Raw genomic sequence first — 27,359 nt, 5'->3', positions numbered from 1 at the left:
AACCGTAGCAAGAGCACGCAAATTTTCTCCAGGTGAGAGGCTAGGTGTGGGGCAATATCCGGTCTACCTGTGATATAATTAACAGGTGTATCGGGCGCAGGTTGATGATGACGATGGTGATGATGATGATGATGATGATGATTGTGATGATTGTGATGATTGCTGCTGCTGCTGATGTTGATGATGATGATGATGATGAACCCCCCTCTCTTGTCTGTGGTTAACCCCTCCATTCCGGTGACCCCATTCTTCCTGCTACTGACGATTTTATCCAGCTCAGAAAAAGCGTCTGATATTTGAAGGGGTTTAATGAAGGCTGTATCTCGCTCTCTTTCTCTCTCTGATAAAATCGTCCTGGATTAGCAAAAATAAAGCAATAAAGACGCCATCGTAGTGAATGGGTTGACACCTTCACCCCGATGACGAATTTCTGAGAGAGAGAGAGAGAGAGAGAGAGAGAGAGAGAGAGAGAGAGAGAGAGAATTAGATATAGCCCCTTCTTTCAGTTCTCAAGGCCCTTTCTAAAAAAAAAAAAAAAAAACAGTCTGTAGGTAGCAAGAATATAAAAAAAAAATAAGTCACCGGTTGGAAGGGGTTAAGGATTGATTTTTTTTTTTTTCCTGTCATGCATCTTATCGCCGGAACAGAACCATTCTATGAAAAAAAAATCCATATTCACGTCACAGCATCAGTTTAATAAGACATACATGAGACCTTCACCCCAGTCTCTCTACATAACCGGGACTATCGATACAAAAGGAGTGTGCGATGTGGGTGAGGCTTAGTCAGGGGGGCGCTCAAAAGAGGGGCTTAACTGGGGAGGGGGGGGGCTCTCTGGCATGAGGGGGAGAAATGGTGGGGAGGGGAGAGGGGGGATAGTTTCACCAAGGTCGCCCCCCATTCCAAGCATCTTTCACCCATTTATTTTTAAAGTCCATTACGTCTAGTGACCTAACTTAGGCCTACTGTATAACTGAATAGGCTTGTCTCGCCCTTCAGGTCAAACTGGGTCATCAGCTTAAGGGTTTCCACGTGGAGATCGCCAGCTTGTGTGAAAATGCCTCACTCACAGGTGTTTTGGTTTTTCAGTTTAGAAAAGAAAGACACTCGAACCATTTTGTGTGGGCGGAGGGAGGCGCCAGACCACCTAGTATAAGCTTAGAGAGGCGTGAGAACCACCTGGTAAGCTTAGATAGGCGCGAGAACCTCCTGGCAAGCTTAGATAGGCGTGAGAATCACCTGCTAAGCTTAGATAGGCGCGAGAACCACCTAATAAGCTTGAGGTGGCGCGGGAATCACTTGCTAATCTTAAGGAGGTTCGAGGACCACCTAGTAAGCTTAGAGAACCGCGAGAGCCACAATCCAAGCTTAGAGAGGCGCGACAACCACGCTCTAAGCTTATGGGGGCGCGAGAACCACCCACTAAGCTTAAGGGGGCGCGAGAACCACCTGGTAAGCTTAAGTAGGCGCGAGAACCACCCACTAAGCTTATGGGGGGCGCGAGATCCACGTACTAAGCTTATGGGGGCGCGAGAACCACCTGCTAAACTTAGGGAGGCGCGAGAACCACCTACTAAACTTGAGGGTACGTGTGGTGCGAGGCCGGGAGCTCCGTGTCTCGCATCAGAGACCATCACTGCAGTCGAGGCCAGTAGTTTGCAGCACTCAGGTCGGGTGTCTGGCTGGGAATCTGCACAGGCACTGACACACCGGCAGATATCAACCCTGTGGCGGAGAGAGAGAGAGAGGGGGGTTAGTTCCAAGGTGATAGGATGGTGATAGGGTGATAAGGAGGTACGGGAGGGGAGTGAGTGATAGGGTGGCAAGGGAGGGGAGGGAGTGATAGGGTGGAAAGGGAAGAGAGGGAGTGATAGGGTGACATGGATGCTGGTGGTGGGGTGATAAGGTAGGGTTGAGACAGGGAAGGGGTGGGGGTACTGCAAGGCTGATGTGGGAGTGTAATGGTTGGTGACATTTGGGGAGGGGTTGATGGAGGGGTTGTGTAGTGGCAGTGACTCTACAGATAACAGAGGGGGAGAGAAAGGGGAGGTTGTAGTGGGGTGATAAAGGGGGTGATAGAAGAGACAGTGGTAGGGTGAAAAGGGAGGGTTTCAGGTAAGGCAGGTGTAGTGATAAGAGACTGAATAGGTAGTGACACTTCGGCTGATATCAACCCTGTGTGTGTGTGTGTGTGTGTGTGTGTGTGTGTGTGTGTGTGTGTGTGTGTGTGTGTGTGTGTGAGGGGGGGTAATTTTAGGCCAAGTTAATGTGAAGAGATTATTGGAATTGGTGATGCTTTGCAAAGTGATAAAAAAATATAAAAGAAGATGAAGCAGGAGTGAGAGACAGACAAAAATATCAACAGGAACAGTAAGACGGTGATCCTGTGAGATATTGTGTGTGTGTGTGTGTGTGTGTGTGTGTGTGTGTGTGTGTGTGTGTGTGTGTGTGTGTGTGTGTGTGCGTGACAAAAATATGAACAACAGGAAGATGGTGATGCAGTGAGAGGGAGGTTGTGTGTGAGTGTGTGTGTGTGTGTGTGTGTGTGTGTGTGTGTGTGTGTGTGTGTGTGTGTGTGTGTGTGTAAGTAATTGTGTGAGTGGGACCCGTGTTTGCCCGAGCCACTCGTCCGGAAACCAGCTGGTGGAGAGAGGAGACATGGTTACCCCCCCCCTCTCTCACTCACTCTCTCTCTCTCTCTCTCTCTCTCTCTCTCTCTCTCTCATTCTTCCATCTCTCCTCCCTTTTTTACCTCTTCCTTTTCCCTTTCTCTCTCGTTTTATCTCCCTTCCCTTCCCTCTGTCCCTATCTTATTCTTCTTTAGTCTTCCTTCCTTCCCTCACTTCTTTGCCTCTCCCTTCTCTTCCTTTTCTCCCTCTACCCTTTCTCTCCTTTCCTTCCCTCCCTTCCTCTCCCTTCCCTTCACCCGTGGGAACCTCCATCCCCCTCTCTCGACCCACCTTCGTTTTGTTTGTGTTCTTCAAGATTAATGGATTAGTACCCCCTCTTTGTTCATCATCGTTTTCATTATTATTATTATTATTATTATTATTATTATTATTGATGTTACTATTACTATTATTATTGTTATTATTTTTAGTAGTAGTAGTATCACCATTATTATTATTATTATTATTATTATTATTATTTATATCCACAACATCTCTGTAAGCAGATGATACGCTCACCTCTCTCTCTCTCTCTCTCTCTCTCTCTCTCAACCTGAGTTACGGTAATCCAGGTCGTCGGGATTAGCATTACTGACACTCACCCACTTAGCCTTCCTCCCCCCCCCTCTCTCTCTCTCTTAGTGGTCTCTGTGGTTGTGGTGGTATTGTGGTGGTGGTGGTGTTGTGGTTGTATGGGTGTGTGATGTGTTGTGGTGTGATCTGGTATGGTGTTGCCTTTGTTGTGGTAGGTGATGTGGTGTGCTGTGTTGTGGCTTGTGGTGTGGCGTGGTTTGGTTTTTTGTGATGTGATTTGGCGTGGTGTGGTGTGGTGTGGTGTAGTGTAGTGTGTTGTGCTGTGTTGTGTTTTGGTGTTATCTGATATGGTGTGTGGTGTGGTGTGGTGTAGTGTGGTGTGGTGTGGTGTGGTGTGGTGTGGTGTGGCGTGGTGTGGTGTGGTATGATGTAGCCTGTGTGGTGTGATGTGGTACTTTATACAGTAATGGATGACCGTGTGTTAAATGGTGCGGGAGGGTATTGTCGCGGCTAAGACTGATTTGTATTCCTAATTTGTATTCCTTTGTACCTCTAATTTGTATTCCATTGTACTCCTTCTGTATTCCTTTGTACTCCTTCTGTATTCCTTTGTACTCCTTCTGTATTCCTTTGTACTCCTAATTTGTATTCATTTGTACTCCTTATTTGTATTCCTGTATACTCCTTATTTGTATTCCTCTGTACTAATTTGTATTCCTTTGTACTCATGTATTCCTTTTATATTTCTTATGTATTCCTTTGTACTACTAATTTGTATTCCTCTGTACTCCTAATTTGTATTCCATTGTACTCCTTATTTGTATTCCTCTGTACTCCTAATTTGTATTCCTTTGTACTCCTTATTTGTATTCCTCTGTACTCTTAATTTGTATTCCTTTGTACTCCTCATTTGTATTGCTTTGTACCCCTAATTTGTATTCTTTTGTACTCCTTATGTATTCCTCTGTACTCTTTATTTGTATTCCTTTACACAGCACTTCTTTGTGACTAACATGACGTTGCATACTTTACACAGCACTTCTTTGTGACTAGCATGACTCTGCATCCTTTACACAGCACTTCTTTGTGACAAGCATGACTCTGCGTTCTTTACACAGCACTTCTTCGTGACTAGCATGACTCTGCATCCTTTATATAGCACTTCATTGTGACTAGCATGACTAAATCCATTACACAGCACCTCTTCGTGACTAGCATCATGTTTTAGTGTTATTCTATGGCTACACCTCACTATTGACGATCAGAGGCGGTATTATTAGGCCAGGTAAGAGTGAAAGGAGTATAGGATGATGTTAGAGAGAGAGAGAGAGAGAGAGAGGGAGGGGGGCAGTGTTGAGTATCGTAAAGGAAGTTACAGAACTGGACATAAATATAAATAAATAAATAAATGTATAAATGGCACCAGACGGTCATACAGCCATATATACAATAGCTTATCCAAGAAATACAATAGAAAATACAATAGTGGGTGAAATTATACAGTGAAATCCATAGCGCTAAATACACAGCCTCGTTATACGATTTATTTATCGTATTGTGGAGATTTGCGTCCTTTTGCGATGTATTGTGTGTTTCACGGCAAAAATCTGACGTCTTTTTCATAGCACTTTTTCGTGACTAGTGTGTCGTTCTGGTGTTAGTCTCTCTCTCTCTCTCTCTCTCCTCCTTTACCTTTTCTTTCCGTCTCAGCTTTTTCTCTCCACATCCCTTTACCCTTCTCTCTCTCTCTCTCTCTCTCTCTCTCTTCTGTCTCAGCTTTTTCTCTCCACATCCCTTTACCTTTCTCTCTCTCTCTCTCTCTCTCTCTCTCTCTCTCTCTCTCCTGTCTCAGCTTTTTCTCTCCAAATCCCTTTACCCTTCTCTCTCTCTCTCTCTCTCTCTCTCTCTCTCTCTCTCTCTCTCTCTCCTGTCTCAGCTTTTTCTCTCCATATCCCTTTACCCTTCTCTCTCTCTCTCTCTCTCTCTCTCTCTCTCAGTAGTCAGGATGGAGAGATGGCAATTTTACGCCACGTTAAAGTGAACAGTGTGTACTATAATTTCTTGTTGGGTAAAGCGAGGCCTAGCAATCGGCCAGGTCGCGTGCCTCACCTGTGCCCGTGCCGCTTGCGGATGAGGTGGCTGCGGCGGCGTAGGATGCGGCCGCCGCGTGACTTGCTGCGTTGAAGGAGGAGACGGCCACCTGTGACGCCGCGTTGCCGCACGAGGCCAGCTGCGAGGACGAGCGCTGGTACGAGGACGAGAGCGAGGACAGAGGGTCGTGGAACATGTAGGGGTAGGCGGAGGCGGCGTCCCTCTGTTGCAGGCACGACCCCCCCATCGAACTCAACGACCCGGACATACTGTGGGGAGAGAGGGGGAAGGGGTTAGTGGGGGAGAGAAGGGAAAAGACGGGGAGGGGGTTAGTAAGGGGATGGGAGAAGAGGGGGAGGGGGTTAGTGGGGGGATGAGAAGGGAAAAGACGGGGAGGGGGTTAGTAAGGGGATGGGAGAAGAGGGGGAGGGGGTTAGTGGGGGGATGAGAAGGGAAAAGAAGGGGCTAGTGAGGGGGGGAGGGGTAAAGAGGGGTGAGTGGGGAAGATGTTTTGTGAATGAAGGAGAGAGTGGTTTTAGTAAGATGGGAGAGGGAGATAAGAAGTGGGGGAGGAGGGGGCTTGTGGAGTGAGGAGAGAGAGGGGAAATGGATGAGCAGTGGGTGAGAGGGAGTGGAGAAAGAGGGGTTAGTGGAAAGGAGGAAAGTGACAGATATGAGTAGGGAAAAAGAGGTGGAATAGATACAGTAGTAATAGATGTCTTTGTGGAGGGGAGGGGGTCCTGTGTGATTTGATAGTTGGGAAGTGGGAGGTGTGTGTTGGGGAAGATGGGGTTTGTGAGTGGGGGGAGAGAGGGGGGAATGTGAGTGGGGGAGAGAGAGGGGGAATGTGAGTGGGGGAGAGAGAGGAGGGGAATGTGAGTGGGGGGAGAGAGGAGGGGGATGTGAGTGGGGGAGAGGGAAGGTAAAGAGAGACAGGGGTGTGGGAGGAACGTGGAATTTGTGAGTGGGGGAGAGGGCGGGAAGAGTCATACTGGAGGGTGGGGGTAGAGTGGGACTAGAGAGGAGAGGGATGGTGAGTAATGGAGAGAGGAATGAGTCGGGGAGAGGTATTGGTGAAGGAAGTGAGGGGAAGGGGTAATAGGGTGATTGGGTGGTGGTGAGTGAGGGGAGAGGGGGGTCTTAAATAGTGGGGGAGTAGAGGGGGATAGAAAGTGGGGAGAGAGGGGGGTGGTAGTAGAGAGGGGCGGTGTTACTGAGAGAGGTTATTTGGGGTCAGAGGATGATAACACAAACACATAACACAAAATAACATGATACCAAAAGACGTAAGAGACTGGTAAAACCATAATGAGTATATTTGTTACGTGGAGAAATATATGTAAGCAGAACATGGCTTAACTGAGAGATTAGATAGATAAATAGATAGATAGATGCTGAACTCAGGGATTAGATAGGTAGATAACGTTCAGAGGACAGAATTATAAATGAGAAAGTGTGTTACGTATATAGTGGCTGGTGTATCTCTCTCTCTCTCTCTCTCTCTCTCTCACACACACACACACACACACACACACACACACACACACACACACACACACACACACACACACACACACACACACACACACACACACACAGAAGCCAGTACCTTGTGTTTATTTGTTTATAATTGCGTATGGGCGTTTCCCTGTGTGCACCTACCCAACAGCCTCTGTATCAGTTTTCTTTCCCATGCCTTTCCTTCTTCCTTCCTCAGCTTCTTCCTTCTTTCCTCCTATCTCCTCCTTCCTTTCCTCTGCTTCTTCCTTCCTTCCTTCGCCCTTCCTAAGCTGTCACTCCCTCCTGTGGGCAGCTCCTTCCTTTCTTCCTCCTTCCTTCTTCATCCTTTCCTCTTACTTCCTTCACCTGCTCCCTCCATCCTTCACTCATGCCTCCTACCTTCTCCCCCTTTTTTCTACTTCTTCCTTCTTTCTTCTACTTCTTCCTCCTTTCTTCTACTTCCTCCTCCTTGCTTCTACTTCTTCCTCCGTTCATATACTTCTTCCATCCTTCACTCCCTTTCTCCTTCCTTCCTTCCCCTACATCCTCCCCTCTTCTACACACCCCTCCTTTTTGCACGTCCACACCTTCATCCTCTCTCCCTCCCTTTAGCCTGTTACACTGGCGGAAAATGACACTGCTCTCTCTCCCCTCCTGTTTCCCCCTCTCCCTCATTCCCCTTCTCTCCCCCCTCCTGTCTCCGCCTCCCTCAATCCCCCTCATCCCCCCTGTTTCTCCCCTCTGTTTCTTCTTCTCTCCCCTCCTGTTTTCCCTCCCTCCCTTTCCTCTTCTCTCTCTCCTCCCTTTCATTCCCCGTCTCTCCCCTCCTCTATCCCCTGTCCCTTCTCTTCATCCCTTGTCTTTCAGTCCCTCCCTTTCATTCCCGTTCTTTTTCTTTCTCCATTCTCCTTCTCTCCCTTCCTTCCTTGCCTCTCTCTCTCTCTCCCTTATTCCCTCCCTCCCATTCCTCTTCTCTCTCTTCCTCTTTTCCACTTCTCGCCCTTCCTTCCTTGCCTCTCTCTCTCTCCCTCATTCCCTTCCTCCCAAATTCCTCTTCTCTCTCTCTCTCTCGTCCTCCTTTTTCCTTCTCTCGCACCCTCCTTAACCCCCCATCCTTCTTTTCTCTCTCACCTCTCCTGTTTCCCCCTCCCTCCCTCCCTTTCCTCCATTTCCCTCCTCTCCCATCCCCCCTAACACTCCAACCTTCTTTTCTCTCTCACCTCTCCTGTTTCCCCCTCCATTCCCTCCCTCCCTCTTCTCTCCCTCCTTCCCTCCCTCCCTCGCTCCCTCCTTTTCCCTTCTCTCCCACCCTGCCAAACCCTCCATCCCTCTTTCTCTCACCTCTGTTTCCCTCTCTCTTCTCTCCCTCCCTCCCTTTCTCTTCTCTCCCTCCCTCCCTCCCTCTTCTCTCCCTCCCTCCCTCTCTCTTCTCTCCCTCCCTCCCTGTCTCTTCTCTCCCTCCCTCCCTGTCTCTTCTCTCCCTCCCTCCCTCTTCTTTCTCTCCCTCCCTCCCTTCCTCCCTCCCTCCCTCTCTCTTCTCTCTCTCCCTCCCTCCCCTCACCTTATGCCGGAACGACAATAATGCGGGAAGGACAATCAACCCCTGACTGTTCAACTCCCGCTCGCTTCTTAATATTCATAGCCTTCTTTACTCTTAGGGGAGGGGAGGGGAGGGGAGGGGAGAGAGGGGTGAGGTGAGTGACTAACAGAAGGAGTAGGGATGAGGGGAGGGGAGCGGAGGTGAGGGGACGGCAGGAGAGAGACAAGAAGGGTGGGGTGGATGACTAACAGGAGTAGGGATGAGGGGAGGGAGGAGGAGGAGGTTGAGTTAGAGGGAGGGGAGGAGGTATGGGAGAGAGGGAGGGACAGGGAGAGGGGAGGGGAGAGGAAAGAGAAGAGAGGGGTGGGGTGGATGACTAACAGAGGAAGTAGGGATGAGGGGAGGGAGGAGGAAGGTGATTTAGAGGGAGGGGAGGAGGTATGGGAGAGAGAGAAGGAGAGGAGAAGGTAGGGGAAGGGAGAGGAGAGAGGAGGTAGGGTGGAGGGATAACGGAGGGGGTAGGGGGAGAGGGGGATTGGGAGGAAGTAGAGTTATAGGGAGGGGTGCGGTATGGGAGAGAGAGAGAGAGAGAGAGGGAGGGGACACGGAGAGGGGAGAGGAGAGAGGGAGGGAGAGGACAGTGGGAGGGGAGAGGAGAGAGGAGGTGAGGCGAAGGACGAACAGGGGGTAGGGGAGGTAGGGGGGGAGGTATGGAAGAGGAAGGGGCACCGGCAGGGGAGAGGAGACAGAGAAAAGGGGAGAATAGTTAGAATTGGGGTGAGGGATGCGAGAGGAGGGGCAGGGGAGGGGAGATGAGGGAGGGTGATAGCGATGGTTGAGGGGATGGATGGGGAGATGGGTAGGAGGGAGGGGTGTGGGGTAGGGGAGAGGGTGAAGGGAGGAAAAAACTGGGGGGAGGTGGAGTAAGGGAGGGGAAAGAGGAGTGATGGATGGAGGAGGTAGGAAAGAGGAGAGGAGAGGTGGGAGTTACAAGGAGAGGGAGGGGGATAGACGAGATTTTTTTCCTCTCTCTCTCTCTCTCTCTCTCTCTCTCTCTCTCTCTCTCTCTCTCTCTCTCTCTCTCTCTCTCTCTCCCTCTCCCCCACAGTCCTTCCCCTTCCCTCACCCTACCCCTACCCCTACCCATCCTTTCCTTGGTACCCCTTCCCTTCCCATTTCTCTCCTCTTTATCCTCCCTTTCTTCATTCTGCCTCCTTCCTCTCCCTTCCTTCTTCCCTACCCTAACCTTACCCTACCCTACCCTGTCTGAGGGGATGGGAAGGGGTAACAAGAAAAGGATGGGCAGGGGTAGGGTGAGGGAAGGGGAAGGACTGTGGAGAAAAGGGGGAAAGAGAGGGGTGAAGGAAGGAAGAGAGAGAGAGAGAGAGAGAGAGAATAGTGTGAAGAAGGGTGGGATAGGGGGAAAGGGTGAAGGATAGGAGGGTAAAGGAAGGGAGGATGAGGGGAAAGAGACTTGTGTGAGGAAGGGGAGAAGATATGGGGTGGATATGGAAGGGGGAAGAGGCAAGGGAGAGATATATGAAAAAGGGAGGGCATAGAGAGATGGGTGAAGGAAAGGAGGATAGGGGAGGGGAGTTGAAGGGAGGAAAGGGGAGGGGGGTTAAAGTGACGCTACCAATCACTTGCGTAATCCAGGTCACGTGACTTGAGATGAGGTTGTTACGCGCCAGAGAGCAATTATCCCGTGTGTGTGTGTGTGTGTGTGTGTGTGTGTGTGTGTGTGTGTGCACTTTTGATGTATGTAAATTCTGCCTCGCTAAGTAACGCATACATATTTATTTATTTATTTATTTTTCTGTCGATTTGTTGTGTGTATTTGTGTTATTTCTTTTCCTACGACACACACACACACACACACACACACACACACACATTTGTATATTTTGTACAGTGACATCTATTTACCTGCCTTCAATCTAATCAACTCAGGTAAGATTAATTAACAGGTAAATGAATGCTTTATCTCACCTTTATTGAGTTACTAATTGGGCTGAATAAAATAAAGTCTCTCTCTCTCTCTTTCAGTTTATTTCACTTTAGCAGAATTGAACACTACAACGGCTCCACATCCCTACGTAACACTTTATTATTATTATTATTATTATTTTATTAATTATTACTACTACTACTACTACTACTACTACTACTACTACTATTGTTGTTGTTGTTGTTATTATTTTATTATCATTATTATTATTATTATTATCATCATTATCATTATTGTAATACCTCTTTACATAACACATCTTACAAACTCCATCTTCTGGTGTTATTCTTGTATTACACCTGAGAATTATAGATGGAGAGAAGGTAATTTTAGGCCAAGTTGAAGTGAACGGAGTAGAGATAGCCCTCATTCCCTGTCATGAGTCAATATGAGTTAATTACTGTACCTGTCTTATTTCTTACAGGTGAGGTGAGAAGTTTTGAAGAGATGGGCAGTGGTGAGTATGTGATATTTGAGAGAGAGAGAGAGAGAGAGTAGGAATGGTAAGAATAACTATAGCCTTCCATATTGTGTGTGTGTGTGTGTGTGTGTGTGTGTGTGTGAGAGAGAGAGAGAGAGAGAGAGAGAGCACGTGTGTGTGTTGTGTTTGGTGTTTACATTGACGTCAACCATTGGCATATTGCGTTGTTTTTCTCGTCCCCTCCCTCACATTATTGGTGTTATTGGTGTACACACACACACACACACACACACACACACACACACACACACACACACACACACACACACACACACACACACACACACACACACACACACACACACACACACACACACACAACGCATATATGTCTTAGTAAACAGTATCGTCAGAATTAAAAGCTAGATATTATTATTATTATTTTTATGACATCTCTAGACAATTTTTGATAAGTTATAGAGAAACTTAATCTTATAATCAACTTACAGATTAGCCAAAAATTGCGTATAGGCATCCAGTCGACTACCCTTTATTTTTATTTATGGATTTATTCATATACTGATTAAAATGTATTGTGTATTGACAGATAATCTATAAAGTGGGTGTATCAGTTTACGTGTTGAGCTAAAATATCAATCTCAGTCTATCTCTTGCCATACGCCTTGATCCCTTAAAGAGGGTGGCCACAAACAAATCGCCTCCACGTCACCCTGTCCCCCGCCAATTCACTGCTAAAGTATGCTACTAAATAACTGTTGTTTTTAAAGATTTACCGTAACATTCCTAATACACGCAATTGTATACACGTAAGAATGTAAGAACTCGTAATTATGTCTGTCTACCTATCTGTCTATCTATCCATCTGTCTATCTATCTATCTCTATCTATCTGTCTGTGTACCTATTTTCTGTTTGCCTTTCCTTACTGCAGTTTATGAGCAGAAATCCTGATGAATATGCCTCAAATTCTTCAAACACTACTCATTTCCATACTCTTCTGCCAGGCCAAGAAGCACTCCCTCATGTACTCTTATAGTTAGGTGTTGATTTGGATAGTTAGCAGATAGATGGATAGATAGATAGATAGGTGTGGATAGGTAAGTAGGTAGGTAATATGTTGGTAGGTAGTTACAGTAGGTGAGTGGGTAGGTAGTTACAGGAGGTGGGTGGGTAGGTAATGGCAGGTAGGTAGGTAGGTAGGAAGGTAGAGAGAGAGAGAGAGAGAGAGTTATCATATCCACGGCACTTCCAGCTTGAGAAAAAAAGAAAAAGTCTAAGGCTGAATAAAATCGTCCAGAGATAAGAGTAGATCATCGGACTGAAAGGGTTGATATTCTCTTGTGCATTCTTCTTCCCTCCCCCCCCCCTCTGCCTCTGTCTTTCTTCTCTTCCCCCTCCCCTCTCCTCCCCCTCCCCTTTCTCCCCTCTCACAGCCTCTTCCTCCTTATTCAACTCGTCTTCCCTCCCCCCACCTTCTCAGTCCTCCCCTCCTCTCCCCCTCCCCTCTTCTCCCTCTCACACCCTCCCCCTCCCGTGAGCTCCCTCTCACTCTTTCCCCGTTCCTTGTCATCCTATCTTCTCCCCACTCCCCGCCTTCTCAGCTCCTCTCCTCCCCCCTCCCCGTCCCCTCTTCTCCATCCATCCCCCTCACCTTATCCCCCACTCTTCTCCCACGCATTCTTCTCCCCTCTTCCTTTCCTCCTCTCTTTCCTCTATTTTCTCTCCTTTCCCTCCCCTCCCCCCTCCTTTCTTCCTCCTGTCTTTGCTTTCTTCTCGTTTCTTCCCTACTTTCTCTTTCCTCCTGTCTCTTCCATTCCTTTCTCTTTTCCTCTCCTTTCTTTCCTCTTTCCTCCCTTATCTTTTAGCCCTTACATCTTTCCTCCTGTCTCTTCTCCCCTTCTTTATTCCTTCTCTCTTTCCTTCCCTCTTCTTTTCCTTCCTTTCTCCTTTCCTCCCCTCTTCCTTTCTTCTCTTTCCCTGTTCTTGTTTCCTTACCTTTCTCCTGTCCCTTTCCTCTCTTCTCTCTTCCCCAGCCCGAGAGAGAAAGAGAGGGAGAGAGAGAGGAGGGAGGTTGTGTGTGTGTGTGTGTGTGTTTGAGAGAGAGAGAGAGGGGGGGGGTTGTGATCGATGGTGGTAGTGGAGATTATTAGCGGGTAATAGTGAGACGAGGTGCCGCCCCTTAATTGGTGATGCTCCCCCCCCCTCTCTCTCTCTCTCTCTCTCTCTCTCTCTCTCTCCACCTTCTGCCTTCTTACCATCCTATTCTCCCCCCCCTTGACTTCCTTTTCCCCCTTTCTCCTCACCGCTTCCTCCTTTCCCCTCTCTCCTCACCGCTCTTTCCTTTCCCCTATCCTCACCTCTCCCTCCTTTCCCCTCTCTCCTCACCGCTCTCTCCTTTTCCCTCGCTCCTCACCGCTCTCTCCTTTCCCCCTCTCTCCTTTCCCCCTCTCTCCTCATCTTTCCCTTCTTTCCCCTCTCTCCTCACCGCTCTCTCCTTTCCCCTCTCTCCTCACCGCTCTCTCCTTTCCCCTATCCTCACCTCTCCCTCCTTTCCCCTCTCTCCTCACCGCTCTCTCCTTTTCCCTCGCTCCTCACCGCTCTCTCCTTTCCCCCTCTCTCCTCATCTTTCCCTTCTTTCCCCTCTCTCCTCACCTCTCTCTCCTTTCCCCTCTCTCCTCTCCGCTCTCTCCTTTCCACTCTTTCATCATTTTCTCCTTTCCCCCTCTCCTCACCGCTCTCTCCTTTCCCCTTTCTCCTCACCTTTCCCTCCTTTCCCTTCTCTCCTCACCGCTCTCTCCTTTCCCCTCTCCTCATCGCTCTTTCCATTCCCTTCTCTCTTTACTGCTCTCCTTTTCCCTTCTTCTCTCCCCAACACACTTTGTTCTTCTCACTCTCTCCTCACCCCTCTCACCAGCCTTTTCTGACCTCCTACCTCTCTCTCTCTCTCTCTCTCTCTCTCTCTCTCTCTCCCTCTCTCTCTCTCTCTCTCCATTACCCTCCCCTCCCTCTTCAGCACCTTTCCCTTCCGCCTCCCCACTTCACTTCTGATTGCTCTCTCACTCTCCTCCCTCTCCCTCTCTCCATTACCCCTTAATTTCTTCTTCCAATATTTATTTATGTATTTTTTACTTCTGTTTCTTCGTTCTGTATCTCTTCGCTTCTGATATCTCTTTGTTTTGTCTTTGATTTTTTTTTTTTTTCGTCCCTTTCCATATATTAACACTTTTTTAATAGCATTTTAAGAGCACAGTAAAAAAAAAAAAAAGAATCTGTGTCTGTCTGTCTGCCTCTCTCTCTCTCTCTCTCTCTCCCTCTCTCTCTCTCTCTCTCTCTCTCTCTCCCTCTCTCTCTCTCTCTCTCTCTCTCTTGTTTAGGCCGTGAGGATATGGACGTAAAATTTGTGCACTTAGAGGGGGGTGCCTGGAGAGGAATAAAGTAGTTTTAGTCTCGAAAAGTACATACGAACCCTTTTTTTTTATTTTTTTATATATATACTACGCAGCCGCAAATTTCATATCCCACGGCTTGTATAGGACGTCCCACAACCCCCTATCCCCAGAAAGTAGGATGGTGGCCCGTAGGAGGGGAGAAAATTCATCCTGCAGTTCTCTGAGTTCACATTTAGATGAACCTGGAGGTAAAACAACATTGATTATCTTGCACACTCCTGGTACTGATTGGCTACCGTCTTATACACGTGCAGGTCATGTTTTTTTTCGGATCCTGAAGGTTATAACAGGTGAAGGGTTGAGGAAGAATGTTGATAGTGGAGAAGTGACACGCTCCCACCCTATGTTTCACGATTGAGTAGATGATTGGAGACGTTTGAAGTGTAAAGCAAGAAAGTATGCAGGACTGAAAAAGAGTGTAGGGCAAGGAAGTCTGTTTGGGGTGTAGGGCAAGAAAGTCTAAAGGACTGAAGACGTGTGAAGTGGAGGGCAAGGAAGTCTGTAGGATTTGAGACGTTTGGAGTGTCGGGCAAGAAAGTCTGTAGGATTTAAGACGTGTGTAGCGAAGGGCAAGAAAGTCTATAGGATATAAGACATTTGGAGTGTAGGGCAAGAAAGTCTGTATTCGTTTATCTATACCCAGGCACCTCAATCCCGTGAGGTCTGTCCACAAAAAATAGCCTTCATCCACAAAAAATAGCCTTCATGTTGTTCTATCCTCCGTCGTTTGGCTGCTCTCCCTTTAAACCACAACCCTCACTCATATATCTCTCCACTTCATCCCTCCATCACATCTTCGGTCTCTCCCTCCCCTGTTGGATAAGAAAAGTGCGTGTGGAAAGTGTGTCGTAATGAGTGGCTGTGTTTGTGAGTTTGTACATATTGTCGTTGGAACCTGGACAGGACGCGATACAGGTGGAATTGCATCAAAGGACTCGCTATCCTCTGGAATGTCCCTCCCATTTCAGAACTATACTCCTCTTTGGCCAAAAAATCATCTCAATCTTGAATGCTGGGTTGTAACAGCAGAGTAACACTAGAATATGAAGCTAATCGCCAGTAAGGGGTTTTAAAAGGATGCAGAGCCATAGCATTGCCTTTCAGCTACTGATCTACGTAAAGTAAACTGCAACATATAAAAAATCTGGGCCAAGTTAAGATGAAAGGACTATAGTAGACAAACTTGCTTCCACCCGACCACCGTAGGCTCTTGGATGTGGCTATAGGGTGTGGATGGAGGAATGTGGATGGAGGGTTGACATATGTTGTAGTGGCGCCCTTCCCTCATCCTAATTATCACCCCTCTCAAACTTCCTCTCTCAAAACCCATTCCAAAGTTAAGTTTGTGGCGGCAGGGTTGCACCGTCTTGGCGCCATTCCGTCCCTCTCGCTCCACCTCCCTTTTAAACCCCAATAAACTCAAGTATATCAGTAAAATACAGTAAAATCAGTATACACAGTTTGAAATGGAGAAAATATGTAAAATAAAGTGTAAAATATGGCGTGACTAACAGAAAGAGGGATTATTTGAAAAAAAGATTTGAAAAGAGCGCGGAACGGTTGGTAGGCCTGTTAAACGGACTCAAGAGGGAGGCGTTTCGAGACAACTGTTGCCATTGTGGAGCGGAAATGGCGGGAAGGGGAGAGGCGGTAGTAAAAGCCAGGAAGACAATGTTGGCGCGTGATTTGAAGGATGTTAAACTCTCTTCCCCCTTCCTTTCCTTTACTTGCCTTCTGTTTACTACGTCATTCATTACCTTCTCGCCTTCCCCTATCTTTGAATTGTCTCCCAGCCTACCACGTCCTTATTAGTTCTCTTCTTCATCCTTTAATTTACTTTACTTGCCACGTCGTTCATTACTTCCCCCCCCCCCCACCCTTCCTGTAGTTGCCGTCTGCCTACTACGTTTTTCATCGTGTTCTTTCTATCAGTTCCTACTTCCTCTCATTTTCCTATCTACCTTTATTAGTCGTCTGCTTTCCTTGTCGTTTGGTTCCTCTCCTCTTCCTATCTTCCGGTAGTTGCCATCTATCTTCCCTGTTTTTCATTGCTTCCTGTCTTCCTTCAGGTCCCATCTGTCTTCCCGGTCGTTCATTGCTGTCTTCCTTCATTTCCCATCTGTCTTCCTTGTTTTTCATTGCTTCCTCACTTCCTCCAGTTCCTATCTATCTTCCTTGTCTTTCACTGCCTCCTCTCTTCTTTCTTCCTTCCTTCCTTTAATTTCCCTCTGCCTACATATTTCAGCACGTCCTCACTTCTGCCATCCTTTCATGGCGTACTTCTTTCTTGTATTTATCACTTCCTTACAACGCTCCTTCATCATTCTTTCTCACTTCTTCATCCATTCCTAGCTTCCTCTCCGTATATATCACTTCATATTTCTTACATCCTTTAATTCTGTGTGTGTGTGTGTGTGTGTGTGTGTGTGTGTGTGTGTGTGTGTGTCTCGTCTGCACTCCGTTATCTCCTTATCAGTCTCTCCTTAACACCATCCTTCCTTTATTTCGCTTATCGTTCCTTCTTATCTCCCAGTCTTCCTCTTGTCTTCCTCCCCCTATCTTTTTTTCATTCTTTTTCTTTGCCTTCTTCCTCTTCTCTTGTAAACCGTCTTTCTTCCGTTATCTTCCTCTACAAGTCGGCTTTTATACTCTCCCTTTTTCCTCATTTTCCTTTGTCGGTCTCCCTTTCTTCCTTTGTCTCCCTCCCATTATCTTTTAAACACCCTTTCGTTATCTTCCTCTCCCTATCTTTACACCACTCTTTCTTGCAGTGTCTTCCTCTCCATATCTTTCAAACTTCCATTCCTTCTTAATCATCCCCCTATCTTCTCTATATCTTCTTCTAACCCCCCTTTCTTTCGATATCTTCCTTCATATCCTTTCCTTCCTTTCTTTATCTATCCTTATCTTCCCCTTCTGAGCTGCCCATCTTTACCATCATATCTTCTACATTCCCTTTCTTGTCTTCCTTTCCATATCATCCCTTTTTAAACCCCACATTCTTCCTCTGCCTTACTCACTTCACCTACTTTCGTACCTCATATCCTTCCTTATCACATTAACCATTATTTATTTATACTTATCACTCCCTTTCATATTTTTTTCAGGCTCCCATTCACCATTTTCCTTCAAACTCATACGTCTGGCAGCGTCACCCAGCCTAGCGGCCTCGTGGATATAAATAGATAGTTCAGTCGCTGCATATTAGCCCAGAAAATAATATTAAGTTGGGCGTCGGTCCGGGAAATGTCATGTGCGTTAATTAGGTGAAAATATAATATGGCTGATTAGCTTAATAAGTGTAGGAATGTTTAGCTGGTGCTGGAATGTTAGCTTATTCAATTAATTTATCTAGAGCGACGCGGCAACTCACACGCAGCAAGGGAGGGTGTGATGATCGTACGTTTTCTTTTGACTGAATATTTATCGATGTTTACAGAGGGATACGGAAAAATGTTAGTTGGTTTTATAATGTTTAGCTGGTGCTGGGACGTTTGCTTATTCATTTATCTATTTATTTATTTATTTGAACTGACGAGCGCCGCGGCAACTCAAAACACGACAACGGAGGGAATGGTGATCATACGTTTTCTTTCGACTGTGAAAATTTATCGATGTTTACTGAGGGATAGAAAGAAATATTATTAGATAGTTCATAATATCACAGTGCTCTGTTAATTTATACGTGTTAGATATGGAAGAATTTATTAAGTGCAGTGTCCTGAGTAAGTCGGTAAAGAAGAGGTGTTTCGAAGCCTCATAGCCACTTAGGGTATAATCCTCAGTTCGATGAAGCGTGATCCGTGTCTCGTGGTGGTTTGAGCTAGTGAATCACCTGAATCGTTCTGCCCTCACTCTCTTCCTGGGTGCCGTGTTGATAAGTCCGGTGATAGATGTTGGTGTTATTTATCTATCTTTAATCGCGTATTTTACAAGACGTGTGCTTCAATGGACACCGGATACGACAGAGGACGGAAGCTGTGGTGAGTGTTGTAATATGGTTAGTGGTTGGTTTTATTGTCATTTTGCCTCTCTCTCTCTCTCTCTCTCTCTCTCTCTCTCTCTCTCTCTCTCTCTCTCTCTCTGTCGTGTGTGTGGAGAGAGAGAGAGAGAGAGAGAAATATGGCATGTGGAATGTTATGTTCATTTTTAACCTCTGTAGTTCGATGTCCATTATTATATTATTCTTCGTACCGATATACGATGTTATTTGCCTTATTCTTATTACCAGTATACGATGTTAGTTATTCTCAGTACCGCAATATGATGTTATTTGTATTCTTAGTACATATATACGATGTTATTTATCTTCGTACCGGTATACGATGCTATTTTATACGATGTTATTTACCGTACTTTATTCTTAGTACCGATATACGATGTTATATTAGTACCTCTAGATGTCATTTATCTCAGGCCTCTCTTGGTGAAAATGTTAGACGGTACCTCCTCTGGCTGAAGGCTAGAGTGTGATTACTTGTTGAGGCAGGGGTGGTTGATTTCAGAATGGCGATTGCACCACACCGCAGAGTTGCCGTGAATTCCACACTGTGACGTCATTTTTCCACACGCTCTCGTTTAGTAACCGAGATTACAGAGGATGTGTTGTTGGTACAGCTGACATAAAATCTGATATACTGTGAATACTGGAAGAGAGGGAATTAATAATGATGTAAGATCCATTATGATTTAAATGTAAGGGCGTTAAACGACTTAAGATAGTTAAGAAGGCAGGAAATGCTGATTAATAACCAACCAAGAGGCAAGTAAGTTTATCCACATCCAAATTTTCAAGTAGATTAACTGTACACGATTCACAACATTGTTTCGGTAATTCTTTACTGTGACAAAATAATATAGACTGCTGATGGTTGGCATGTGTTGTTTTAAATAATTGTTAAATAATTTTTTCAGTCAAGAAGTCATGATATCGCCGGGTGGATGCAGCTATGCTGTTCCACGGCGTATTCTTCCTTGTTTTAAATGACTATTATAGACAAATACTACATATTCATTAGTTTAACTGCGAAGGGTCTGAATAAAAATACATGTTAATTCCTCCCAACCACGGTAAAGTCCCCCATATTCGTACAAAATAACGTGAACGGGTAATGTGGAAAAAAAATTTCACACATGTGGACTGACGTCCGCCTGTCCACGTCCACATGGTCGTTCATTTGTTTTTTCACATTAGCAGACGAAATTCCACAAAACGGCAACACTACCACATGCCGTCTATTAATAATTTTTAGCCAGAGAATTTTGCGTAGCATAACTGCAGTAAATAATAATAATAATAATAATAATATAATAATAATAATAATAATAATAATTTCTGATAATAATAATAGTAATAAAAATAATAATAATAATAATAATAATAGTGATAATAATAATAATGATAATATTGGTAATAATAATAATTTCAGGTTACTCTATCTCATTTTCATGCCATATTCTTTGAAAAAGAACCAAAGGCTGAAATGATACAGAAAATTGCCCTTTTTTTTTTTTTATGCCGACCAGTAGTAATGAATTAAAACCATCATGATCTGTAGCTTCTTTACCTTTCACGAGAGAGAGAGAGAGAGAGAGAGAGAATCAACACTTCTTGGATCAGTCAGAATGTCAGTCTTTATCACGAATTGGTTAACTGGGCACCGAATTCGACAAACATCCAATTCATAGAGAAGTAACAGTGCAAAAAAACATACTGTATAATTTTGTGTGTATATGTGTGCTAGATGCAGCGTGTTTTTTTCTGTTTTATTCCAATTCTTTAAGCCATCTCGTGAATTTAATATAGACTTTTTAAACCTAAGTGTGAAAGATTTTTTTTTGTTTTAGATTAGTGATTTTGTTTTCAGATTAGGGATTAAATTGAAGCTATGTCATTCAGCAGGCAGATAAATGAATAATAATTACGTACATTAAATAACACGATAAATGACTAAATCCCGGAATAAATTGAGCGGATCTCGAATTTGGCTGGCTGTTATCTTGTTTTTGGTTTTTCGTGGAGGGAACAAACTTACGGGGTTCTGGCCTTGGGTTCCTTCTTTGCATTAAAAAAAAAAAATGACTTCGAAACCAAAAATCTCCGTAAGGCTGCGGCCACAATTGCTCCAAACATGTGATCGACGAGAGGAAACGATGCTCCGGGGTCCGTCCAACGTTCATGAAGCAGCTGCAACTCGGTGCGTCGTTTCTTCTCGTCGGTCACATGTTTCGAGCAAGTGTGGCCGCGCCCTAAGAGTTGCCGATGTCGTCTGAAAAAAAAAAAAAAATCGTATATTGCAAGAAATCGTTCATGCCTTGTCAAAAAAAAAAAAAAAATGAAATCGGAGGAGAAAATTGGAAATAGGATTGAAAAAATTGATAGTGTTTACAGGATTTTTCTTGCCTAATCCTGTCTTGCAGAAGTTCGCCAAAAAAATCATGGGGATTACATGGTGCTTTAGGAATGTGTGTGTGTGTGTGTGTGTGTGTGTGTGTGTGACTTAGGTATGTATACGTTTGTGCCATGTGAGTGTTAAGTTTATTATGTAGGTGTTAGTGTATGTTTGTATGTGTATGTATATTCGTAAGTGTATAGGATTATGTATGTATGTGTATGTATGTATGTATGGTTATGTATGTATGTATGTGAAAGGTCGGAACTTTGATCTGTCTGTTTTCATGACTTTCCTTCCACTTCGCTAACCACTGGAGTTCCATAGGCCTGAGAGAGAGAATGGTAGATCTTCCTATCGGCCAGCCAGAACGAGAAAGATAGATATACATAAACAGATAGGTAGATAGATACTCGTAGATAGATAGATAGAGAGAGAGAGAGAGGATAATAGGCCTGGAAAATAGTACCAGAACATTTTTTACCGTAAACCTAAAATATTGAAGTGTAGGCTTGAAGTGGCGGTGAGGAGGGGGAGGGGGAGGGTATTGAAAGAGGGGGGAGGGGGTTAGGCGGCTCGTCTGATCCACACACTCCTTCCCTCTAACCCCCCCTTCTCGTCCCCTCCCTCCCCCTCTTCTCTTCTCGTCCCCTCCCTCCCCCTCTTCTCTTCTCGTCCCCTCCCTCCCCCTCTTCTCTTCTCGTCCCCTCCCTCCCCCTCTTCTCTTCTCGTCCCTCTCCTCCCTCCCTCTCTTCTCCTCCGTCCCCTCCCTCCCCCTTCTCTTCTCTTCTTCCCCTTCCCCTCTTCACTTTCTCTCCTTCCTCTCTTCACTTTCCTTCCTCTCTTCTCTTCCCCTCCCTCTCCCTCTCATCCCTTGCCATCTCCCTCCTTTCTTCTCCTCTCTATTTCCCCCTATCTTTCCTCTTTCCACCCCCCCTGTGGCCCCCTTTGCCTCGTCATCCTCTCCTTTCCCCCTTCTTATGACTTCCCCCTCCAATCTCCACAACTCCCTCTCCCCCTGTCCCTCCTTTGTGCCAATCCCCCTCTTCCCCTATTCCCTTCCCCATCTACTCCTATTCCCTACCCTATCTTCATCTCCTCCCCATCTTTACCTTTCATCCTCACTTCTTTCTATCATCCCCTCTCTTCCCATCTCCCTCTTTCATCTTCTCCCTTCCCTCATCTCCCACCCCTATCTCCCCCCCGCCTCCACTCTTGGCTCACCCCCTCGTCACCCACTCACGTCAGCTCTGATATAGTTAATTAACGAGATAAATGGGCTAATTATGAAGCCGAGTCCAGAGTAATTAACCGAGTCACACAAAGGATCAAAGCATCACAATCCCATGAGTATTTTTTTTCACCTTTTTTCCACAATATCCTGATTTGTTTGGCCCGACCGACTTTAAGTGCGGCCCTGATTTTGATTTTTGATGCCATTCATTTTTGGAGCCATGATTTGTGTGTGTGTGTGTGTGTGTGTGTGTGTGTGTGTGTGTGTGTGTGTGTGTGTGTACCTTGTCTGTATGACATTTAGATTCGTAGTTATTTAGATTTTTGTTTTGACGTTACTTTTAAGGACTTCCCATTTTTTTTTTTTAGTTTTTGTGTTTATCATTCATTCACTATTTTTTTTACTTTAAGAGAACTACCGGTTTAGCACACACACACACACACACACACACACACACACACACACACACACACACACACACACACACACATATATACATACACATACAGTATGAAGAACACACATTGCACATGCTTACAGTACATAATGTGGAAAATTTTTTGAGTGTAGCCAGGAATCGAACCCGGGATATCTAGATAGAAGCCAGGCACCGTAATCATACACCATGGCATGATAAAAGCCAAGTCACCTGAACTCTATGAAGAACCAGGTAAATCCATGATGGGAGGATATTTTACAACCAGCCCTCATACGGTGATACATGTTTCAGAGCCATCAAGACTTTTGCTCATTGAATTCCAACCTGCCTGTAAGAGCCAGGCATGGTACTAATGATTTGAGGTGTGTAAGAGGCAAGGGACGTGTAGATGGCTAGAGAAAATTAGTGAAAAGTGAGAGAATTAAAGAGAAAACGAAGATGCAAGAGAGAGAAAATGAAAAGTGAGAGAATTTAAGAGAAAACGAAGATGCAAGAGAGAAAATTAGTGAAAAGTGATAGAATTAAAAAGAAAACGAAGTGCAAGAGACGGGGGTTGGTAATTTTAGGGGGTGACTGCGACAAACCTACCTGTAAGAGTCTGCCATAGTACCGATGGGCTGGGGTATGGACGGGTACATGGAGTTGAAGCCGGATTGGAGCGGCAGTCTGGAGGCGGCGGCGGCGGCGGCACTGTTGGCCATCCCCACGCCCACACCCACGCCCACGCCCACGCCTACGCCCACCTGGTCCACGCTGCGCCGTTGGTTGCGCAGCTTCTCCTCCCGCCGCCACTTGGCCCGTCGGTTGCTGAACCAAACCTGCACCGACAGTTGGGTGAAGACAGCCCCGTTGATGCAGCGTCAGCTCGGCAAACGCACGCACACGCACACGCACTCACACGCACGCGCATACCCATCCACACACGCACGCATATACCCTTCCACACACGCACGCGCAAACTCCTTCACACGCATGCATATACCCTTCCACACACTCACGCGCATACTCTTTCACACACACGCACATACCCTTCCACACACGCACACACCCTTCCTCACACGCACGCACACACCCTTCCTCACACGCACGCATATACCCTTCCTCACACACGCACGAATACACATACTCATCCACACACCCACGCATCTGTACACAAAGTTTTACACACGCATAGTCACTGTCACTGGCGCACGCACACACGGTTTCTGATATGCAGGCCAATGTATATACCACATGCACACAATCATACAGTACACTTTAGAAACACGCACACTGGCTAGCACATCCACACACACACACACACACACACACACACACACACACACACACACACACACACACACACACACACACACACACACAGATAAACTGAATATATTTTTTACCGGTATCACCAATTCTATCCAATGTCATAGTGAAATCCTCACCACTCACCATTATTCCCTTAAATATATACATGCTATTACTACTCTTTATCATCCATACTTGCTCTTAGTCAACTACTAACTTGATTACCATTTTTACTATTACTACTACTGCAGTGTTTTACTTCTATTATCACCATTGTCAGTGCGGTTTTACTATCATTTCGGGTTACTACTATCTTCTTTTTAACGTTAGGAATGATATTTGGCATCATTTTCACCGTAACTTCCTCTGTGACCTCCATTTCACCATGACAAGCCTCCATTGCTGCTGTTTTACTCCAAATTCCTTTACTTCCGTTATAATAATTGACAACTGTTTCTTTCACTACGAATACAGCGATATATCTCCAGTTCTAGACGTCTCACCAGCTAATATCATCGGCACTATTTACAGTAACTGCCAGTTCCATTTTACCTCTTTCGAGATGTAGGGGCCCGAGGCTAGGCTACTTCAGTCTATTACATATATTGCTAGATTAGCATATCCATTCCCAGCAAAGATTTCATGATTGGCCACCTTCATTATTATCAACCATTTTCATCACGACCACGACTTTTTCCATTATTACCATTAATATATATATATATATATATATATATATATATATATATATATATATATATATATATATATATATATATATATATGTATATATATATAAGGTACCACATGTTCCCGCAGCAAATGCAAGCAGATAGAAATACCTGATCTGCGTCACTGGCCATGCAGTTTACCGTTTATGATCTTAACTTCCTATTCAGCTGCAACCCTTGAACTCGAAACTGAACGCAAAGGTTAAGACAGGGTGTTGAATCTGTGTACACCACCCGTCAGTGTTAATATAAACACACTGGATAACAGGCAACACGTACACCATTGAAAACTGCAGCCGCTGCACATAACGCCACACTGTCCTGTATTCACACAACTGAGAAAGCAGCAGCGTTTCCATCACCACTATGTACTTTAACCCGTGGCCCAACTGGTCCATCTCGATGAAATTGGGTGGGTGTTTCTGTGTCGCACGTGTACTCAGTCGGAACAGATATTAGATTGTCCAATAGCAACAACCACTGTCACCATCAGCATTATCACCACTGCCATTGTAGTTGGTGTTTATGGTGGAGTTGGGTCACGTCCATAACTTGAATACAAAGTCGTGGTTGCCTGATTTAATTTAATGATATTTAGTTATAAGGTATGAATGAGTCTCCTTAGTTCAGTATGACCACGCTTGTCCATCAGCTGAGGTGACAGAGGTTAGGGATCTTGTTGCTTTAGAACTAACACTGTCGCTTCCTTTGCACCAGTTATCATCATTATTCCCTCCACTAACACTACACCTTAACATCACTACTCTACGCCTGTCCCCTACCTGTATCCTGGCCTCCGGTAGTCCAATCTTCTCTGCCAGTCGCTCCCTGGCAAATACGTCGGGGTAGTGGGTCCTCTCGAACTCTGCCACGTCGCCACCGCCAGGGGAGGGAGGGCAGGGTAAGGTGGGGCCGGCAGGGGTGTAGAGGTGTATAGGGGGTGTAGGGGTGTGTGTGTGTGATAGGGTTTTGGAGTGGGTGTAGGATTGGGTGTGGGTGTGTTGAGGTTGTGTGTGTGTTGTGTGTATTTTATTGAGTACTTATATTAAAGCTCACGTTTTATGCCACCTAAATGTTTACTGTTTTTACTTCATATATTCTCACTTTTCTTATTTTAATATTTACTTATTTTATCAGTGTTTGCGTATTTTATTTAATCATGCAAAAGGATATATATTTTTACAGAATTATGACACCCAGTTACGTGCATTTCAGACACCAATTTTTGTGTAAAGTTTATTATACTAGTTACATTTTTACCAGTGTTAAAAGCAATCACGTTTTTCATGCATGTTGGGTTTATGATGGCGTTTAATTATAACCAATTAAACTGAAGGTCACGGATGATTGCCAGTTAGGTGTAATTATCAGTAAGCTTAATTTAACCTGATCTCACCTTGTTTAACCCAGCCTACCTTCGCGTAACCTAGTGTAATCTGTCTTGACCTAAACCCAGCAAACCTAACTCATCTGAACCCAACCGAACCATACCCAGCTCAGGTAATCTAAATCTAATCTTGTGTCTAATTAATATAACCTCATATCACCTGGCATAAATTTGACCTGTGATGGCCTCGATCTAAGACAGTCCAGTCCAGCCCAACCCAGCCTCACCTCACCTCACCTCATGAAACCTCAACTGACCCAACCCAATCCAGTCCATCTTAGCCTAATCTAACCTAATCCAACCCAATCTTGTCCATCCCAACTTAACCTACACCTAACCCGACCCAACCCAACCTAACGTACCCAACCCAATCCAAACCAACCCCATCCTGCTTTGCCCAGCACTGAAAACCTAACACCAGCCCACCCCACCCCACCCTAACTTACCCAAGCCTGTCAAAACCTACTTCCTAACCCACTCATTGCCCATCCCCCACCCTCCCACCCACCCCACACGCTCCATCCTTAATCCCATAAATTCTTCACTGTAACCCCATCCTCCGCCCATGACCCACCCCACAACCCATTCTAATCCCATCCTCCTCCCACCACCCACCCCACACGCTCCAACCCTCACCCTATCACCCTATCAACCCACTCTAACCCCATCCTCCTCCCACCCACCCCACAACGCACTCTAACCCCATCCTCCTCCCACCACCCACCCCACAACGCACTCTAACCCCATCCTCCGCCCACCACCCACCCCACAACGCACTCTAACCCCATCCTCCGCCCACCCACCCACCCCACATGCTCCAACCCTCAACTTATCACCTCTTCAACTCACTCTAACCCCATCCTCCGCCCACCCCACACGCTCACCTTTTTCCAGGGCGTCAATCTGCTCGTTAGTGAAGGAGGTTCTGTTGCGCTGTAGTTTGCGTTTGAGTCGTAGGCGTAGTTGGGAGTCCTCGTCAGTGCTTGAATTGTGCTCGCTGTTGCCATCGCTCGTTACTTCGTTGTTGTTGTCAGAGGGCGAGAAGAGGCCTGTTGGAGAGAGAAAGGGGTAGTTAGATCGGGTGATTAGAGTTGGATTGGGTGATTAGAGTGGATTGGGTGATTAGAGTGGATTGAGGGTAGTTAGTTTGGGTGATTAGAGTGGATTGAGGTAGTTAGGTTGGGTGATTAGAGTGGATTGGGGGTAGTTAGGTTGGGTGATGAGAGTTGGATTGGGTGATTAGAGTGGATTGGGTGATTAGAGTGGATTGGGTGATTAGAGTGGGTTGGGTGATTAGAGTGGATTGGGGTAGTTAGGTTGGGTGATTAGAGTGGATTGAGGGTAGTTAGTTTGGGTGATTAGAGTGGATTGGAGGTAGTTAGGTTGGGTGATGAGAGTTAGATTGGATGATTAGAGTGGATTGGGTGATTAGAGTGGATTGGGGTAGTTAGATTGGGTGATTAGAGTTAGAGTGAATTTTTTTTGGTCCGAATCTGGGCATAGGCTTCACAGTCTCTTTTCAGTGCCCAGTAGTCCTTCATACCACACACCTCCACATGTCACCACTTCGGCGCTAACACCCACCGTCCATATTGAATACATGCTAGGGCCGTCTCTTACAGGACTGGTGTATTGGTATTAGCGGGGGTATTTT

General features: G+C 45.7%; 1 protein-coding gene across 1 annotated transcript in view; it reads right to left on the bottom strand.

The window, feature by feature from the left end:
- Nucleotides 1-1,633: 1,633 nt before the first annotated feature.
- The window catches only part of LOC145391844 (paired box protein Pax-6-like), a 229,355-nt gene continuing 203,629 nt past the window's right edge, over nt 1,634-27,359 (bottom strand). The window contains exons 6-10 of the mRNA XM_080266332.1: nt 26,590-26,754; nt 25,101-25,183; nt 22,886-23,115; nt 5,313-5,563; nt 1,634-1,725 (exon numbers count right to left, since the gene is read on the bottom strand). Coding sequence (XP_080122458.1) covers nt 1,634-1,725; nt 5,313-5,563; nt 22,886-23,115; nt 25,101-25,183; nt 26,590-26,754 — 821 coding nt within the window. The remainder of the gene's footprint in view (nt 1,726-5,312; nt 5,564-22,885; nt 23,116-25,100; nt 25,184-26,589; nt 26,755-27,359) is intronic.

The sequence above is a fragment of the Coenobita brevimanus genome, chromosome 20, assembly GCF_032717465.1.
Source record: "Coenobita brevimanus isolate Jiangsu-jjx chromosome 20, ASM3271746v2, whole genome shotgun sequence".
Classification (NCBI taxonomy): domain Eukaryota; kingdom Metazoa; phylum Arthropoda; class Malacostraca; order Decapoda; family Coenobitidae; genus Coenobita; species Coenobita brevimanus.
The sequence above is the reverse complement of the archived record's forward strand: the minus strand, read 5'-3'. Positions and strand labels throughout refer to the sequence as shown.